The 20,529-nt window shown below is 40.5% G+C and overlaps 2 protein-coding genes across 4 annotated transcripts in view; one reads left to right on the plus strand and one right to left on the minus strand.

The window, feature by feature from the left end:
* The window catches only part of agxta (alanine--glyoxylate and serine--pyruvate aminotransferase a), a 34,588-nt gene extending 25,694 nt beyond the window's left edge, over positions 1–8,894 (plus strand). The window contains exons 5-11 of the mRNA XM_072255721.1: positions 52–122; positions 2,545–2,629; positions 5,354–5,449; positions 5,957–6,026; positions 6,870–6,965; positions 7,505–7,633; positions 8,053–8,894. Coding sequence (XP_072111822.1) covers positions 52–122; positions 2,545–2,629; positions 5,354–5,449; positions 5,957–6,026; positions 6,870–6,965; positions 7,505–7,633; positions 8,053–8,157 — 652 coding nt within the window. The 3' untranslated portion in view covers positions 8,158–8,894. The remainder of the gene's footprint in view (positions 1–51; positions 123–2,544; positions 2,630–5,353; positions 5,450–5,956; positions 6,027–6,869; positions 6,966–7,504; positions 7,634–8,052) is intronic.
* Positions 7,762–20,529, minus strand: part of scly (selenocysteine lyase) — a 53,241-nt gene continuing 40,473 nt past the window's right edge. For all 3 annotated transcript variants that reach the window (XM_072255720.1, XM_072255719.1, XM_072255718.1), the window contains 3 exons: positions 17,784–17,886; positions 17,138–17,213; positions 7,762–12,923 (listed from right to left, as the gene is read on the minus strand). In XM_072255720.1, coding sequence (XP_072111821.1) covers positions 12,755–12,923; positions 17,138–17,213; positions 17,784–17,886 — 348 coding nt within the window. In that variant the 3' untranslated portion in view covers positions 7,762–12,754. The remainder of the gene's footprint in view (positions 12,924–17,137; positions 17,214–17,783; positions 17,887–20,529) is intronic.

The raw sequence follows: 20,529 nt of genomic DNA on the forward strand, positions 1-20,529 counted from the left end.
CTTAAACATCTCCTCTTCATCCATCTCAAGTGTCGCTTTATTTGTTTCCAGGCATAATTGTTTGCTGCTGGTCGACTCTGTTGCTTCTCTTGGCGGAGCACCTCTCTACATGGATAAGCAGGGTATGTATCAGACCCAACATTGTTCACAAAAGTGAGCTATTTAAATTTTCTGCCTTCCTTTATCATTTCATTTATAACATAAAGTGAAAATGGAGAAGGCTGTAAATATTCAGTAGATGAAACAGCATCTATGAGCAGAGAAAAAAGAATGTCACAGTGATGCTGGTGGTGGAGCTGTGACCTCATAACGCCAGACACACGTGGGTTCAATGCTGACTTCTGGCTCAGTCTGTGTGACGTTTACAAATTCTCCCTGTTACTCTGGGGGTTTCTCCTGGTGCTCTACCTTTTCCCCCAACCCCAAAGAGGTACAAGTCAGTAAGGTTTTACCCTCTAGTGTGCAGGAATGTGGGAAGAATAAAATGTGTGAAGTGTAGGATTAGAATAAAATAAGTACTTGATGTTTGGCACAGATTCAATTGGACAAAGGACTTGTTTCTGAATTTATCATCCCATAGCACTGCAATTAACATTTCAGGTCAAATTTGCAGTCCCATTTCAGTCCCTCTCCAATGATGATGCCTTGGAACTTGAAGCTGCTCATCCTTTCCTTTGGTGATGTCACGTGACCAGCAACAATGAATATACAATTGAGTCAAGTTTTATAAACAAACATAAACATTAAACTAACTTAACCGGAAGTTAACTGCTATACGGCAACTCTGGAACAGTTCTTAAATTGGTAAATTTAAACACAGTCTGAAAATGGAAAAATTCGAAAGTCCAAGTGATTTACACAGTCAATAAGGAGAGACTTCTCTGGAAACTGATTTCTTGGAAGACGTGACGTCACTGCTGATTCTCCAAGGGAGTCACAACGAAGGAAATAAAACGGCTTAAAGGAACTGACCTTTTCCTGGTGAATGAACACTGCACAAACCTTCCTGATTTTACAGGAGTTATCTCAGATGCAGGTCACTATTTCTGAACAAAGATTCAATAAGGTCGATCCTGTATTAAACCGCCGAATGACACCAACTTTACTCGATCCTTCGGGTTCCCGTACTTTAGTAAGGTCTTCACTCTCCAATACTAGACTTACAATAGAAAGTAAAACTCCACTTTAAAACAAAACTGCATCATGAGACGAATACGCAGTATAACGGAGTAACTGACGAATTAAACAACAAACAAAACTGTGTAACAACAGGGGTTTCCAGTTATATACCTGTTGAGAACATGTCATCACGTGACCTCACACTGGCAGGAAAATTACATCACCCCAGCATCACAAGACCATTACATCAGGCACACAAGATACACAATTACATCATGGTCATAAGACAGTCACAAGATATCCATGAGGTATGTAACAGTGACCCCTCAGTGAGGATAAGTGTTTCCCATCCTTGAAATCCACCATCAGTTCCTTGGTCCTGCTGATGGTGAGGGCATGGTTGTTGCTGTTGTTGTGACATCACTCAACCAGCCAATCTACTTCACTCCTGTACACCTCGTTGTCACCATCCAAGATTCTGCCAGAAGCAGTGGTGTCTTTGGTGAATTTACAGATTATGTCTGATTTGTGTAGAAATGGTATAGCATATATAATTACGTGTGTATTGAAAGGTAATTAGATTAGATTAGATTAGATTATGAGGACACTCAGTCCTCGTTTATTGTCATTTAGAAATGCATGCATTAAAAAATGATACTATGTTCCTCCAGAATGATATCTCAGAAACACAAGGCAAACCAAGACTAAAACTGACAAAACCGCATAATTATAACATATAGTTACAACAGTGCAAAGCAATACCATAATTTGATAAAGATCAGACCATGGGCACGGTAAAAAAAAAGTCTCAAAGTTCCGATAGCCTCATCATCTCATGCAGACGGTAGAAGGGAGAACCTCCAAGCGCCGCAAACTTGCCGATGCCGTGCCATTGGAAGCACCCGACCACAGCGGACTCTGAGTCCGTCTGAAAACGACGCTTCCGACCAGCCCTCCGACACCGAGCACCATCCTCTGTCAAGCGCTTCGACCCCGCCCCGGCCGCCGAGCAACAAACAAAGCCGAGGACTCGGGGCCTTCCCCTCCGGAGATTCTGGATCACACAGTAGCAGCGGCAGCGAAGCAGGCATTTCAGAAGTTTCACCAGAAATTCCTCCGTGCTCTCACGTCTGTCTCTATCAAATCAGGATTGCGCACGGCACCCCACTTGACAGGAAAACAGATATCACCACCGGAGTGGCCGCTGTGAGCTGCATCGCGCCGCCATCTTCTCCTCCTCCTCCTTAGATCAACAATCCTACTAAGGGAGTAAACAGCAATCTTGATGCTTCCCATATCTCTTCAATTTCCTGGATCTCCCTGTAAATTATGTAACAGCAAAACCCTGTACTTTCTTGCGTTGCAGATTTAGCTGAATATCTAGCCTGTTATTCCACACTGATGTGATCATCTTTCTCTACTCAGGCATTGACATCCTTTATTCTGGGTCACAGAAAGTCCTCAACTGTCCCCCTGGAACAGCACCAATCTCTTTTAATGACAAAGCCTGGTTTGTAACTGCTTTTTTTCTGTCATATGCTCTGCTACTTCAATGATCTCTGGAAACTGTAAGAGGCAATGTCCTGCCTCCAATCTGCAACCCATAATTATAACTGTTGACGCGAATGCAGACTGACTTCATACCCTCTCCCGGTTTTTGCTAGACCACAAGCTGTCACAAAGAAATAATCCTTTGAGGAATAGGAGAGTTGTCCCAAAGTCCATATTTATCCTCCATCACTTAATAACATATCTCGGAGAAGAGGGTATAAAGTGACTAACGAGCACCTTCACTGATGTCATAACAAAAGGAAAATACCCCGACACTTGGAAGTGTGCCAAAGTCATTGCGATACCTGAACCAGGAAAGCCTACAGATGATCCCACGTTACCGCCCAATTTCTCTTCTCTGCTGTACCTATAAACTTCTTGATAAAATACAGACTTATTTTATCCAGAATATTACCTCTGATAGATCCTTACATACCGATCGAACAAGCTGGCTTCAGACAATACCACAATACCTGTGAACAAGTTCTCGCACTCACATCATAGATCAGATCAGGCTTTGAACTCAAAAAGTAAACTGGAGCAATTTTTAATTGATTTATCTGCTGCACACAACACGGCTTGGAACCAAGGCTTAAAGTTAAATCTAGCCCAAACCATCCCTTGTAAAAAGATCCTACGTCTCCGCCACACAATGAGAGGCAGCTGTTCTTTCTTCATGTGCCTAGGAAGTAACACCAGACACGTTATGAAATTCTGCAATGGTATCCCCCAAGGGTCAGTTCTGGTTCCAACCTTATCGAATCTGTACCTCAGTGACCTCCCCAAAACTAAATCTGCTAAATTTGGATTGGCCCAAAGCCTTCCAATCAGATGATGTCAAATCCATTAAAAAAAACCTTACCGAAGATATCAACTCCCTATCCAACTACTTCCCAAAGTGGTACCTAAAAATGAATGTCAACAAAACAGTAACATCCATATTTCATTTGGACAACTGACTAACCAAACTTAGACTTAATATCAAACTAAATGGCAAACATCCACACCCAAAGTACTTAGGAGTCAGTCACACTAGATCAAACCCTCTCATACAAGATGCACCTTCAAAATGTTGCAAAGAAACCAAGATCTAGAATGGCCATGATCAGGGAGATAGCAGAAACCAAATGGGGTGCTAACCAGTCAGTCCTATCAACAGCTAGTCTAGCACTGTTTCTCAGTCACCGAATATTGCGCACCCACCTGTGAGAGAAGTGCTCACACAAACATTATCAATACACAGCTCCATACTTCTATGAGAATAATCTCAGGGACCCTAAAATCCACACCTGTCCAATGGTGCACTTTTCTCACAATTCTCTGATTTAACCATGCATTGCTTTTACTTCTGAAATGAGTTACTACCCATGGCGTCCTTAGCTTAGTACCTATCACCTGGTACAAATTCTTAAACGTGCCTTGTCAAGTCACTTTTTATTGTCATTTCGACTATAACTGCTGGTACCGTACACAGTAAAAATGAGACAACGTTTTTCAGGACCATGGTGCTACATGAACAATACAAAAACTACACTGAACTACGTAAAACAACACAAAAACTACACTAGACTACAGACCTATCCAAGACTGCATAAAGTGCACAAAACAGTGCGGGCATTATCATAAATAATAAACAAGACAATTGGCACAGTAGAGGGCAGTAGGTTGGTATCAGTCCAGGCTCTGTGTATTGAGGAGTCTGATGACTTGGGGGAAGAAACTGTTACATAGTCCGGTCTTGACAGCCTGAATGCTATGGTGGCTTTTTCCAGATGGCAGGAGGGAGAAGAGCAACACACATCAAAGTTGCTGGTGAATGCAGCAGGCCAGGCAGCATCTCTAGGAAGAGGTACAGTCGACGTTTCGGGTCGAGACCCTTTGTCAGGACTAACTGAAAGAAGAGCTAGTAAGAGATTTGAAAGTGGGAGGAGGAGATCCGAAATGATAGGAGAAGACAGGAGGTGGAAGGATGGAGCCAAGAGCTGGACAGTTGATTGGCAAAAGGGATATGAGAGGATTATGGGACAGGAGGCCTAGGGTGAAAGAAAAGGGGGAGGGGAGAAAGCCCAGAGGATGGGCAAGGGGTATAGTGAGGGGGACAGAGGGAGAAAAAGGAGAGAGAGAAAAAGAATGTGTGTATATAAATAAATAACGGATGTTATATGGTTATATGGAGGTACAAGGGGGAGGTGGGGCATTAGCAGAAGTTTGAGAAGTCAAGGAGGGAGAAGAGTTTCTATGAGGGGTGTGTGGGGTCCTTCATAATGCTGTTTGCTTTGCGGATGCAGCGTGCAGTGTAAATGTCTGTAATGGCGGGAAGAGAGACCCCGATGATCTTCTCAGCTGACCTCACTATACACTGCAGGGTCTTGTTAGATGACATTTCAACAAAATGTTACTTTCACATCTTAATTGTCATAATTTCCCTTGGCCGTTCACTGCATCTGAAAAATAAACCAAAAGACAACATTCCAGATTACTTCCTCCTTTGCTAATCAGCCCCCCACCTGCAGAAACACTTCTGTATATGACCATTTAATAGCTAGACATACTTTGGACATGTGGCAACAGCTAGAAGTGTACATTTGGTCCCAATCATCAGAAGCACACAGAACATCAAATAATACATCTTTACATATATTCTGCATCCATTTCTAAAAGTGGCCTTGTCTTTTGTTTACAGCCAGAAAATATTTAATCGGAAGAAGAAACCTACTTCACTTTATCTCGACATGAGTTGGCTCTCAAACTTCTGGGGCTGCGATGGGAGTCCAAGAAAGTGTGATAGAATTCTGTTCTTTCATTATCGGAAATATTTAAGATATGGGGGATACCTGAATGGGACAGTGTGGAATTGCAGTGGGAAGAGGATTTGACACACACTGAAGGAGTGGGACGGAGTGTCTGGGGGGAGAGAGGGACTGAGTGACCAGATGGGAAACAAAATGAATAACTGAATTAAACAGATTAAACAATTAAAAAGCAATTTCCAACCCTGTTTTTAATCAAATATAAATTCTCTGTCTTTAACCAGAATGAATAACTGGTAAAGAGAGAATTCATATTTGATTAAACAATTAAAAAGCAATTTCCATCCTTGTTTTTAATCGTTTAATTCAATTATTTACCCAGAATGAACATTAGGCAAAGAGAGAGAATTTATATTTGATTAAAAATAATGATGGAAATTGCTTCTGTGAACCTAGCTGGAAGGGAAGATGATTAAGAGGCACTTAATGATCTCACTGTACTGAAAATATAGTAGTGCTGCATTTTATTTCCACAGATACCATCATACAAGCCCCATCACCTGTCTTTTTGCATTGAGAGAGGCACTTGCAATTCTTGCAGAAGAGGTGGGTTTTGTGTTTATGAAATTTGCATGGATATTTTTTCCTATGTTGCTCATACACAATGACGTAAAAGATATCCATAATGCGAGCCTGTGGACATATTTCTGTATATTATTAAAAACAACCACAGGTGTCAAAATCTATCAAAGCCTGTCAAAAATTTATAGTACTGTGCATGTCTCTCTCCCAGGATCAGTCTGTGCTAGGTCAACATTCATCTAATATCATTCCTGTCTTGGGTTAATGTCTACCTGATTGTACTCTGTTATTTCACTCCTCACCGAGGAACTTCTGATAGAAGTTTATAAAATTTTGAGGCATAGGTAGACAAACAGTATTTTTTTTCCAGGGAGAAATGTCTAATACCAAAGGGTCTGCATTTAAGGTGAGTCAGGCTGTTTAAGGAAGAGCAGGTTATTTTTTAATAGTGTGGTGCGTAGCTGAAATGCACTGCCAGGAGTGTGTGGATTAGACAGAGGCGTTTAAAGTGCTGAGGGATAGGCACATGAATATGCAGAGAATGGAGGGATATAGATCATGTGCCAGCAGAGGGGGATGATGTTAATTAGGTGTCATTATTTTAATTAGTTCAGCACACCATTGTGGGCTGAAAGCTCGTTTCTGTGCTGTACTATTTTCTAAGTTCTACTTTTGAGTCCTGCAGTTTCCTCCAAGCCTGCCTCTCTTCTCTGAGTTCTGATACCTGGCCATTGCTTCCAATTTGTTTTCTTTTCTGTCTGTTACCCTCACATCCTGCCTATACACACTTAAGTCTGATAAGGACTGGGAAGTCATCATATTTTAGTCTTTACTTTTTGTGAATTAATGGTGGCAATTTTTCTGCAGGGCCTTGAAAAACACTGGAAACTTCACCAAGAAAATGCCGAGTACTTACATAAAGGCATACAGGACCTTGGTTTGAAACTCTTTGTCAAAGACAAGGTAAGCATTTCACTTTGAAACCAACTAGGTGCAGTGTAATATTTCACATTTGCCATTATTGGAGAGGCTGTATTTGTAATTGTCAATCCCCTCATAAGTTAATGGTAGGACCATGCAGCAGGTATCAAATATGTATACAGTAAATGATAACTTTTATAGATGCTTCATAAGTTGTGAGTCAAAGGAGATGGGCTGTGAAGCAAATGGTTTGGGGAAATAACGCAGCTGGTCCTGTGGATGATGTTTAAAAAATCATCCTCCTCTCTATGGTTCATGTAGTTTCAAGTAGGTGCAAGATACTTGATGGTCAAATTTTGAATGTGCTTTAAGTAAAGTAGATGTGACTGACTCAATGACGTAGAGTGTTTTAATTTCTAGTTGTAAAGGAGATTGAATGCTTTTTAAAAAAATCATACAAAGTATATTTTGTCCCTGTCAAAGGTAGGCATCACTGATGAAACCCCATGAAATTGGTATTCCCAAGAGAATAAGTTTAAGAAAGTTTGGAAGAAAATTACTAAACTATTTTCATTCTTCAGGCTCTAAGACTTCCTACAGTAACAACTATTGCGGTCCCAGATGGTTACGAATGGAAAGATATCACTGACTTTATAATGAAGAAGTACCAGATTGAAATCACTGGAGGACTGGGGCCCACTGTTGGCAAGGTATGTGAAAAATGGTGTAGGAAGGTGACCTATTGCACAGGAAAGACATGCACATTTTTAAGTAAATTGTGTAATTTTATTTGTGTATTTTTAGCAAAAACATTTTCATTGCATCTACTGCTCATCTACACATGTAGTGGGAGGGGAACCTTTAATTAATAAAGGTTCACATCATCTAATTGAGGAACTGAAGTCAAAGACAAGCAAAGATTTCTTATGGTATTTGAAAGCTTATTTCTCCAAAATTTGAGGTATAAGGAGTTCCAGGATGACCAGCAGCAGGCTGAAAATGGGTCAAGATCTCTTTCATAATAGAGGTTCTTCTTCATATTGTAGCCTGATTCAATGCTTGAAATTAAGATTTACTCTAATGTTTCTAAATTATCTACAACTAAAGAAATCCTTCTTCTGATCTTTAGGTTTTACGGATTGGATTAATGGGAATCAATAGTACAAAAGCTAATGCAGATCTCGTGCTCCAAGCTCTGAAGGATGCCCTTCAGAACTGCAAGAAAAGAAATTAATGAGCTAAGGTCAGAAGCACTGGACATCTCCAGGCGACTGAAGAAAAATCTATTTGCTGATGTACATGCAATGATAAAACAAAACTTGGCTCCAATTGTACTAAAGCCCATCAGTGACTTTAGATCTTTAAATGCTAACAGTTTGGTTCATGGAATCCAAGATGTTCTAAACAATTAATGAAGAAAATCAATGAATCAAATCTATTCTGAATTTGGAGAATAATTTGTTTGGAGTTGGAGGGTTGGTATCTTCACAGACATCATTAAACTTCATTTGCTTTTGAACTTTGCAAAGCTAAACATAATGAGGAATGTAATCACATTTTTCCTTGCCTCAGAGTAATGGCGTTCAGCCCCTAATGGGTCTGGGTGTCAGAGAAAAACGGTGCAGAGGTACACCCTACGCTATTATGCATGATATAAATTGAGGAGGGAATTATTCCAACAGCCCCACCTTTCCAGTCAGACCAGGTGATGCCTGGGTTATGTGAATGAAGTAGGTGAAGGAAAGTGATCACACTGATAGCTGGAGATATTGTGAAGGTAACAGACCTCACTTTATTCATGGCATTGTTGAGAACTGCAGCAATCCAATATGCTCATTTAAAAGAATGGAACAAGTGAAAGACACTTACTGAATAAAAATCATTCTGCTATTGTCTGTTTCTTGATTTCAATTTCTGTTTTGTGGTTTTGCTTGCATATTTAACAAATAAACGTACATTTAAACAATTGAAGCCAAAGCTATATCATTTACCGATCCATCCTCCAAAACATGCTCTCTAAGCTAGTCTGATATTCCATGCTCCAAGGAAATAGTTTCAAAGTTCTTAACTTGATGAGACAGTAAATTGTCTAAGTACTACCTATGTAGAATGATAGAATACATGTCCAACATCTTTTTACAGTTATATCAGCATATATTGTCATAAATAGGACCAAGGGCTAATCACCTCCGTATCTGCAGAGCTCTATCAAGAGGGTTTGACTTAGTTCTGGGTTAATTTCAGCTTCGTGTTTAAATTTCACCTCATGCTAAAAAATAATATTGTGGTTCTGGAAATTTTAAATGAAAACACAACATCAATACCTCCTTGGTCAAGCAGTATCAGTGGAGAGAGAAATAGCAAATATTTCATGTTGGTGAACTTTCATCAGAATAAACAAAAGAAAAAAGCTATATTACTTAACTAAATTAAACATTTCTGTCTTTCTCTCATCACAGATTTTGCCTAATTATACAGATGCTGTTTTTATTAGAAGAATTTTATTGCTTTGCTAGGTAGCCACATTTAATCTATGATGGGTTAACAACTGGAAAAGTAATTGGGGTACAAAAACAGATCTCATCAAAATAATACAAACATAGAAACATGGAAAACCTATAGCACAATACAGGCCCTTCAGCCCACAAAGCTGTACCGAACATGTCCTTATCTTAGAAATTACCTCGGGTTACCCATAGCCCTCTATTTTTCTGAGGTCCATGTATCCATCCAGGAGTCTCTTAAAAGACCCTATTGTATCCGCCTCCACCACCGTCGCCAGCAGCCCATTCCACGCACTCACCTCTCTGCGAAAAAAAACTTACCCCTAACACCTCCTCTGTACCTACTTCCAAGCACCTTAGAACTGTGCCCTCTCGTGCTAGCCATTACAGCCCATGTCTCATGTTTGCAAAAGAACACCTAGACGTTTCACAATGTGTCTGGGACAATGTTCTGTGGACTTAGGAGACAAAAGTTGAACTTTTTGGCAGAAATGCACACCGCTATGATTGGAGGAAAAAGGGCACTGCACACCAACACCAAAACCTCATCCCAACTGTGAAGCATGGTGGAAGGAGCATCATAGTTGTGGCTGCCTTGTTGCCTCAGGACCTGGACAGCTTATTGAGGGAACAATGAATTCAAAATTGTATCAAGATATTTTACAGAAGAATGTCAAGGTAGTAGTCTGTCACCTGAAGCTTAATAGAAGTTGGATGATGCAATAAGACAATGATCCAAAACACAAGAGTAAATCAACAGAATGGTAAAAAGAAGAAAATATGTTTTGGAATCGGCAAGTTAGAGACAAGACCTTAACCCATTTGAGATGTTGTGGCATGACCTCAAGACAGCTATTCATGCAAGGTATCCCAGAAATATTGATAAACTGAAACAGTTTTGTATGGAGGAATGGTCTAAAATTCTTCCTCGCCATTGTGCAAGTCTGGTCTGCAGCTAATGTTTGGTGGAGGTTATTGCTGCTAAAGGAGGTTCTACCAGTTATTAAATACAAGGGTTCACATACATTTTTCCAGCCTGGACTGTGAACGATTAAACAATGTGTTCAATAAAGACATGAAAAGTACAACTGTGCGTTGTTAGTTTAAGCAGACTGTGCTTGTCTCAGATGAAGATCAGACCACATTTTATGAGTAACGAATGGAGAAAACTAGGTAATAGCAAAGGGTTCACAATTTTTTTCTTGCAACTGTATACAGCTACCAACGCATTTACTGTATAGTGAACTCCCAATGTATATAACATTGTGTGCACTTCATTAAAATGAATTCAGAGTTCTGCTCCTGTGTCTTATGATTTTTATTTATGGCAGAAAGGTTATAGAAAGGACAACACCCAAAAGAGCTGTAGGAACTCGGTGGGCCAGACAGTATACTGTACATGGAGGGCAATGAAAAATGTTTCAGTTCAAGATCCTTCATCTGGACTGGAAAGAAAGAAGGGAGACAGCCAGTATAAAGAGGTTCGAGAAAGAATTCCATAACATTGAACTAAATGTACAGAATGATTGCTGGAATTAACAGTGCCATACTCACAAAAAAATGGCTGCAATTAAAAAGAGGTGGTGGTCTTCATTTCAATGATCATGGACCCAACTAACATACAGAATCTGATGGCCAGCGTCTCATCTTCCACTGCAAGAGAAACTATCCAATAACAAGGTGGATAAACTATCACCTGAAGTGGATGGATTGTCACCTGCTATGCAAGCTCAGCTTCCCATGACACTGTGAGTTTGAAGGGATCTGGATGTGTGTGGTTAAAAAGGTTTTGTGTCATGCCACCCTAACAAACCACTATAAGGACTAGCCTGGGGTAATCTGCTCATATGTGGAGGGTAGATCTAGTATCTTGTCAAAAACAGTGCAAGATGCCATCACCTCAGTGCCATCAGCATCCTTGTTACCTGCTGTGGCTTTAGAGGTTGTAGTCCAAGAATGGGCTTTCTGGGTCCACACCATCTGAGTGTTGTCCTCCATGATCATGTCCAGTATTCACTCGAAATCAGCCATCACCGGTTTCCATGAACCATGCTGTAGCCACAAGCAAGAGGCACAATCATCATCAGATGAAAGAGTTAGGATTTACTCTCCTAATACTTGCTGTTCATCACTGATATTTGAGAACAGTCAGACAAAATCTGTATACATGGAATGCATAGACCTCTTTGGATGGCGTAGGGTTCGGTAGGCTTGCAGAAGGGTTTCAGCCTGAAACGGCGACTGTACTTTTTTCCATAGATGCTGCTTGGCCTGCCGAGTTCCTCCAGCATTGCTTAAGATACCCTGAGGTTATTTCTATAAAAACGTAACTCCTTTAGAGAAGACATTACATTAACTTTAAAAATAACTGTTAAAATAACTCAATTTTAAAAATCTTTGATATATGTAGCACATATAACCATCTTATTCCTACATATCTTTTTTCTGCATTAAGTATACACTTGCTTTTTACTATCTTGTACAAAGCTGTACTAAATATTCTCTGTGTTACTTCCAATGTATTACCTTGGCCCTAGTCTCCATTGCTCATTGTTAGGTGGCTGAGACATCGGGAAGTACTTGTGCAGGAATTGAATGCACCTGCTCCCTTATGCATCATGCACCCAGTATCCTTCTGCTGTGCAGCTCGGAAACACATTTTTGTGTGTTTCATCTTTAAACCCTTTAAAAGTTAGTCATTAGGACACACTTCAGAATTGTGCTAATATTTTTAAAAGATGTTTTTTACAATTCCACTCAGGAAATTAGAACATACAACAGTACAGCACAGTACAGGCCCTTTGGTCCACAATGTTGTGCCGACCCTTAAACCCTACCTCCCATATAAACCCCCACCTTAAATTCCTCCATATACTTGTCTCTTAAATTTCACTATTATAAATTTAAAACATAAAATCTGTCACTAGCCAGGGAAATATCTTAAAAATTGACACTTAAAAATTCCTCCATGTATTATCCACTTGCCACCAAGAACTGTTTTACAAACTTTGCTAAATTTGGGTTTAATCACAATAAACACAATGCCTCCTCCATGACATCATTAATCCAAGTTTAAATCAATGAAAATGCCAAACATAAATCCATATGCCACCCCTTAGTAGTAACAGGAACAGGGATGAGCTGTAGTCTTAATCAATTAAAATTCCTCAAAATCTTTTGCAATACTTGACCAATTTTAGCCTCACTACAAAAGAACTGGTGTAACTTGTTGGAATGTTTAGGTCTTTTCCTTTCGATAGGTAAAGCTCTGTGGTTCCATTGTGTAATTTTACTTTTCCATGGCAGTAACCAGTTCCTCTCCATGTGCTACTGTCTGGTCTGAGTGGCACACAATTCAATTTCTTTAACTGCTTGCTGCAGGTCCTCTATAATGGTATCTACATCTGCTTTCGAAGTTGCTCGACCAACACTTAATCGAATGGCGTTCTCCGCCACGTCATACGGAATGCCACTGTTCAGCAGTATGTGTGAGGGCCTGAAAGAACAAGACAATTTGTTACAGGAGTAGTGATGGGCTGAGAACCATAAGCAGAACTATCCCTCACCCAAATATCATGGGCTCAGCATCACTTCCTAAATATCAAAAGGAAAGTTTGTATGCATATTTTCTGATTCCAAATAGAACCTGTTGAAAAATTTGATGGTTAAGCAGCCTAACATAGAAGAGACCAAGAATACTATTATCAATTATCACAATGACTCTGTATGAAAAATTATTAACTGGGATTAAGATTAAAAGGGTTGAAGATTGTCCATGACAATCTTGAAACCTTTGATTTGTTATTGGTTTATAAAGATAGCCTTCTGGTCTACACACTCTAATTCAAAATTAAGCAAAGCATTATACGTTCACAACTTCAATAGTGAGCGTACACTGTTTGCTTTCTAAAAGCAATGCACTGTCCACTGCTCTACTTTCTCTGTACCCGTGACCATGTGGCTAGGCATAGCACAAGTACCATCTATAAATTTGCTGATGATGCAACCATTGTTGGTATAACATCAGGAGAAGAAGAAAGGGTGTATAGGAATGAGATATGCCAACTAGTGGAGTGGTGGTGCAGCAACAACCTGGCACTCAATGTCAGTAAGACAAAAGAGCTGATTTTGGAATTCAGGAAGGGTAAAACGAAAGAACACATACCAATCCTCGTAGAGGGATCAGAAGTGGAGAGAATGAGCAGTTTCAAGTTCTTGGGTGTCAAGATCTCTGAGGACCTAACCTGGTCCCAACATATCAATACAGCTATAAAGAAGGCAAGACAGCAACTATACTTCATTAGGAGTTTGAAGAGATTTGGCATGTCAACAAATACACTCAAAAACTTCTATAGATGTACAGTGGAGAGCATTCTGACAGGCTGCATCACTGTCTGGTGTGGGGGGAGGGGCTACTGCACAGGAGTGAAAGAAGCTGCAGAGGGTTGTAAATTTAGTTGCTCGATCTTGGATACTAGCCTACAAAGTACCCAGGACATCTTCAAGGAGCAGTGTCTCTGAAAGGCAGTGTCCATTATTAAGGACCTCCAGCACTCAGGGAATGCCTTTTTCTCACTGTTACTATCAGGTAGGAGGTACAGAAGCCTGAAGGCACACACTCAATGATTCAGGAACAGTTTCTTCCCCTCTCCCATCCAATTCCTAAATGGACATTGAACTCGTGAACACTACTTCACTGTTCAAATATATATTATTTCTGTGTTTTGCAATTTTTAATCTATTCACTATACATATACTGTAATTGATTTACTTATTTATTATTACTATATTTTATTACTTTTTCTTCTTCTATATTATATATTGCATGGAACTTCTGCTGCTGTTAACAAATTTCACGACACATGCCAGTGATAATAAACTTGATTCTGATTCTGCATTTTAATAGAATCACAAGCACCAGAAAATCTGCAGATGCTGCAGATCCAAAGCAACACACACAAAATGCTGGAAGAACTCAGCAGGCCAAACAGCATATTTTGAGCCGAGACCCTTCTTCAGGAGTTTCCAGCCTGCACCATTGACCCCTTCTCCTGTCTTCAACCCTCCTCCTCTTCCTGGACACTCTGGTCTTCTTCCTGCTCAGGAACGTTTTATTGCTAACTACTGACGAGACATCAACCCTCTCAACTGTAACACACCTGTCCAATACTACTCTCACTCCTTCCAAACACACTGCTCTCCAGTCTCTCTGCACCAATCCTAACCTCACCATCAAACCTGCACATAAAGCGGGGGGGTGCTATAGTAGTCTGGCGGACTGACCTTTACCTTACTGAGGCCAGGCGTCAACGACTGTTCTGAAGGAGTTCAACGAACACAATATCTACTATTTTTATGAGAGTGTTTTCTTTTTCCTTCAGAGGAAGATATTGTGGTTACCTCCAGTGTTTTTTTTGAAGTTCATTATATATATTTGACAAATGTCCAAATTTCCTATGGGATGGTGGGAAGAAAAATGGAACTAAACCTCCATCTAAAAAAAAAAAATCAGTAATATATCCTTTTTCCTGGTGTAGGCTTCAACTGTGAACTTGTCTGTGGTGTGCCATGCATCTCATTCAGAGCCGGGGCCAACCGTTACTGAGGCACATTCTTGGAAATTATAGCACTTTAGATGAGTTATACCATTGAATGTTTCAGAGCAATGTGGATGTACAAACCGTTATATTTAGAGGAGGATACAGATTGCTAAATGTAGAGTACCTATAAAAGTATTTCCCCCCTCTCCCGGAAGCATTCATGTTTTATTGTTTTACAACATTGAATCACGATGCATTTAATTTGGCTTTTTTGATACTGATTAACAGAAAAAGACTCTTTCGTGTCAAAGTGAAAAAGCTGTCTCTACCAGCTTTGCACATCTGGACACTGCAGTTTTTCCCCATTCCTCTTTTGAAAACTGCTCAAGCTCTGTCAGATTGCATAGAGATCTTTTTCAAGTCCAGCCACAAATTCTCAATTGGATTGAGGCCTGGACTCTGACTTGGCCACTCCAGGACATTAACTCTGCTGTATTTAAGACATTTCTCTGTAGCTTTGTCTTTATGCTTGGGGTCATTGTCTTACTGGAAAACAAATCTTCTCCCAAGTTACAGTTCTCTTCCAGACTTCATCAGGTTTTCCTCCAGGATTTTCCTGAATTTTGCTGCATTATTGTTACCCTCTACCTTCACAAACCTTCCAAGGCCTGCTGCAGTGAAGCATCCTCACGCACGATACAGCCACCACCATGCTTCATGGTAGGGATTATGTGTTTTTGATGATGTGCAGTATTTGGCCAATGCCAAACATTGCGTTTAGTCTGATAGCCAAAAAAGCTCATCAGACCATACAGCAGGGGTCCCCAACCTTTTTTGCACCCCGGACTGGTTTAATATTGACAATATTCTTGCAGACCAGCCGAAAGGGGGGGGGGGGGGCAGTGTTCAAGTTCAACAGTGCGTGACAAGGAATAAGGAAAGGTGCAGCTGACTCATATCATTTCCTCATGGCCCAATAGCACATGCTTTGCAGCCCAGTGGTTGGGGACCACTGCGGTACAGCATTCTTCCTACTGACTTCAGAGGATTAAAGAATAAGCAAAATTTCCCCAGAAACCACAAGAATGGGCAATGCAGGAATAGTAGATACTAGACAACGGGGTGACCCGTTGGGGCACCCTTTGAGACAAGGGTAATGCAGTCTGATATGACCAGAATGAATATTAAATTTTCCTGAATATTATTGCTATCTCTTTGATTTGGAGATTAAAGAAGAGAAACTCAGCTTATTAAAGAAGAAGGACGCATAGCAAGACAAATATGTGACCAGAATGAACATTAAATATCCATGAAGTAAATTTGAAGGGATCGGGCTTGCTGGATCAATCTGGAATTAAATGTCTGATATAATGATGGATTTGGCCTTGAATAATCACAGAAGAATTCCATCAATTCCCAGTTGGAATGACTTCATTGGCACCAAAGGCTGTCATTTAGAAGAGGCAATTGTATTGTCTGATGTTTTTCCAGAACTCATTTGCAACAGGTTCATCATTGTACAAATTGAGGAGTTCATTAGGTAGAGGCTGCAAATTGCCTGTCCTGACCTGTCCCTTCATATAACAGAAATGTGTGGTTTCTCCAGTGAATAGGAAGGCATGACAGTGGTTGGCGCTCTCCTAAATGGACGTGATATAGTCACCGCTGTCCTTTGACTGCAGCAAAGGGTTTTATGGGTGTCTTGAAGTACATCATTACAATAAGATTAAATTATCTCTTATTGATGAGTGGCAGTTAGATCTGTCCCAATCCTGCACATGCTGATGGTGATTAGCAGAATGTAACTACTCGAAATAGAGCTGCCCTGCCCTTTTGTTCCAGTAGATGTCGCTGCTGAGGCTGGCCGTGCGCATGCATCGGGCTGTCGCGTCCCGACTTCCATGATGGCGGATCGGACCTCGGGTTAAAAGGGAGGCTGTTGATTTTTGTGAATGAGCAATTTTATACAAATATATAACCCTGAACTTTGTCTGCATTCTGTAAGTTAACGCATTTTAATTCGATTTAGCTTAAAAAAAAGTGCTGCTGTAATATGTTTGTGCTAATTGAAGGTCACAAACAGACAAACAGAGCATGAGAGTTTTAGTATTATATAGATGTAAAATTATTCTTCTATCCACTCCAGAATCTATGGAAAGCATCTACTTACCTACTGACATTTTCAGAATGACAAGCAGCTCCCACGCTCGCTAGAAGCCTTTGGCAGTGCTGTAGCACCTTCCGACCTGGGACACAACAACACAACTTCCATTTCTGTTTTATTAACCATTAGTTAAGAAGCATAATTAACAGCAAATCTATGGGTGCTACATAAAGTAAAAGTTCATAGAATTAATGGTTATTGAACACTTTGAAAAGAAGATTGAATAAACAACTGCAACAGCATGGATGAAACTAGATTTTCAGACTGTAAGATTGTTACCAATCAGATTCCACAGGAAGCAATACCAGATACAAAACAATTTAAAATCTTTTTTAATGATTCAGATGATCCTAACATATTCTAGTAAAGCTTTGTCAGGGAGGGGAGAAGGAAGCTGAGCAGCATGCTAAAGTTCTTGCCCAGAGGCATTGACCACTAAGGTAAAGACCAAGAGTCAGCAAAGAAGGACAAATATGGGCAAATGTGAAGTTATTCACGTGGGAGGAATGGAAAAAGAAAATATGCTTTATACAAGGTGAAACAAATAATTCATACAAAAAAAATGAATGTGGTGGTAAGCAATGGGCCCATTGTCCCTGCTTGCTTCTTCTTGTATAATTTTATGCTTGACTACCATATATTTTTGCCACACCTTGTAAGTTAGGACCAAGAATGGACACATTGCAGGTATTTGGTAACCTGTCTGATTCCTGGAAGTGGCTGTTGAAATGAAGTTTTTCCTTTCCAAAGGCAGCCTGGGGCAGGAACAGAAAAACTAGTCAGTCACATGGTCAGATGTTACTGTACATACTGTCAACAATACAATAAGACATTCAATATAATCCAGACTTGTACACAATTGCAGGGAATCATTTCCTATTTAATTTCCACTGACGACAGTTCACATACCTAGAATGCACAAGGTCTAGTTGACCATCTTGTTATAATTGATATCTCATTGTAATTAATAAGAATTGGATCTGAGCTGACCACCAGTTTACTTTGTCTGTAAGGGACAAGGTCAGGCTGGATCAACATCCAAGCTTCTCCTCTTAATAAGATGCTGCATAGACTATAAAAATCTTTTAGTTACAGTGATGACTGAAAATAATAACTCCTATAAATGAAAACAGTCAGCATAGAGGCCAACACTTTGACTGAACAGCCAGCACTATAAAACTAGAGAATACAAAATAAAAAGAGAATTTACTTAGTGAGATGCACCTGGCACAAAATAGAACATATTTAAGTAAAAACTATTCAACCAATAGAAAAAAAATTACCCATGAATACAAATACAATAGTCTGCATTTCAAAAACACCTGTAACCTAATAACGCGCTCCAGAGCAGTCACCAGAGCTTTATAAAGGCTACATATGATCCATCCTGGTCAAAAAGGCGCAACAGCACCTTTATTTCCTGTGGAGCATCAAGAAAGCTCACCTCTGTCCCAGGATACTGACGAACTTTTACCGCTGTACCATTGAGAGCATACTCACCAACTGCATCTCAGTGTGGTATGGCAATTGTCCCGTACTGGACCGCAAAGCACTCCAGCGTGTGCTGAAAACTGCCCAGCAGATTATTGGCACCAAATTGCCCACCCTTGAGAACATCTATGATAAGCGCTGCCTGGGCAGGGCAAAAAGCATTATCAAGGATGCACCTCACCCTAACCATGGACTTTTTACTCTTCCCCCATCCGGTAGGCGCTACAGGAGTCTCCGCTCCCGCACTAGCAGGCACAGGAAGAGCTTCTTCCCGGAAGCTGTGACCCTGCTGAACCTCACATCACAGCACTAAGCAGTACTGCATCCATATTGTACTGTCTCAGTACTTGTATATTTGTGTAGCACTTACTTTTTATTCGCAGTTATTTTGTAAATAACACTATTCTTTGAATTTCTGGTCAGATGCTAACTGCATTTCATTGGCTTTGTATCTGTACTCAGCACAATGACAATAAAGTTGAATCTATTCTAATCTAATATGATACCAGAACGCTGAGAACATTGTCAGGTAGGTGTCACAGAAAGAGAGAAGTCTGAATATGGGAACATCAGACTGAGGGGCCAATGCAAGTCAGGGATATGCATGTGTTCAAGAATGCAGGGTGCAGATATTTCACACTCAAAAACATGAGAAAACATGTGCGGAAGTAGGTTATCAGGTCTGTCCAATTTGCTCCACCTTTCAATATGACCGTAGATAAACCATGCTGGCTTCAACTTCTCTTCATTGCTGGTTTCTGCCAATTCCCAGTCTTTCAGATAGTTATCAAACTCCACCTTAAATTCACCTAATAACCCAGCCAACACCACTCACAGGGGAGAGAATTCCAAAGATTCAGTAAGCTCTGAGAGAAGAAATATTTACACACCTCAGGAGGTGACTTAATGTGTAGCTGTGTCACCTTGTTCATGACTCTCCCACTATTGGAAACAACAAGGAACAACAAGGGAACATAAGAGACTGCAGATATTGGAATCTGAAGCAAAAAAAAAACTATGAGAGGAACTTAGAGGGTCAGGCAGCATTTGTGGAGGCAAAGCGATAATTGACTTCTCAGGTTGAGATTCTACATCAGGACAGGGGACAGGAGCATTGGGGTGGAGGTGGGGCATAAGAACTAATTCAGGGGTTTTGCTCAACTGAGAACTAAAGTAGCAATGGATGAAAAAGGCAATGCAAGTTAGGATACAGGCAGCTGCCTGTAGGGAAGTATACATTCACAAGAAGTCTGTTTTAATTATACACAATAACCAGAATATCAGTTATGAAGCACTAGATTAACTAATATGTTAAACTAAATCTGGCTGGCAGTAGTGATATCAAGCAGATTATCTTGCAATAGATTCCAGCCACCACTATGAACTGCACCCAAATTAATTGCTTTGTTGCTGTGAGCTCTGGTGGTGAATGTTGCCAATACAGTTCTACACCTAAATTTACCTTTCCAGTAGCAGTCACTAATTAACAAGCTGGAGCAGGAAGTCTCTCTGCCATACGACTTATGGACACCAGAGGGAAGGAAAGGCGTTGTCTAGTTCAGGAGGAGGTGAGAGCAGTAGTGGAGGAGATGAGAGCCTGCAAGGCGGTGGGAATGAAGCAACACGGAGCTTGGACAAGATGGGAGAATGCGGTTGAGAGGAAAGTGACCTGGGCTGATCTTTGGAAAGCTGAACCACACCGCATCCAATTTCTCATCCAGGCAGTATATGATATGCTTCCAAGCCCATCAAACCTGCACACATGGGGCAAGGCAGAGTCATCTGCGTGCTCACTGTGCTCCAAGCAAGGAACCCTGGAGCACATCCTCAGCAGCTGTGCAAGGGCACTTGGTGAGGGACGGTACAGGTGGAGGCATGATCAGGTCCTGAAGACCATCGCTGAAGCC

This window comes from Mobula birostris, chromosome 4 (genome assembly GCF_030028105.1).
Source record: "Mobula birostris isolate sMobBir1 chromosome 4, sMobBir1.hap1, whole genome shotgun sequence".
NCBI lineage: Eukaryota > Metazoa > Chordata > Chondrichthyes > Myliobatiformes > Myliobatidae > Mobula > Mobula birostris.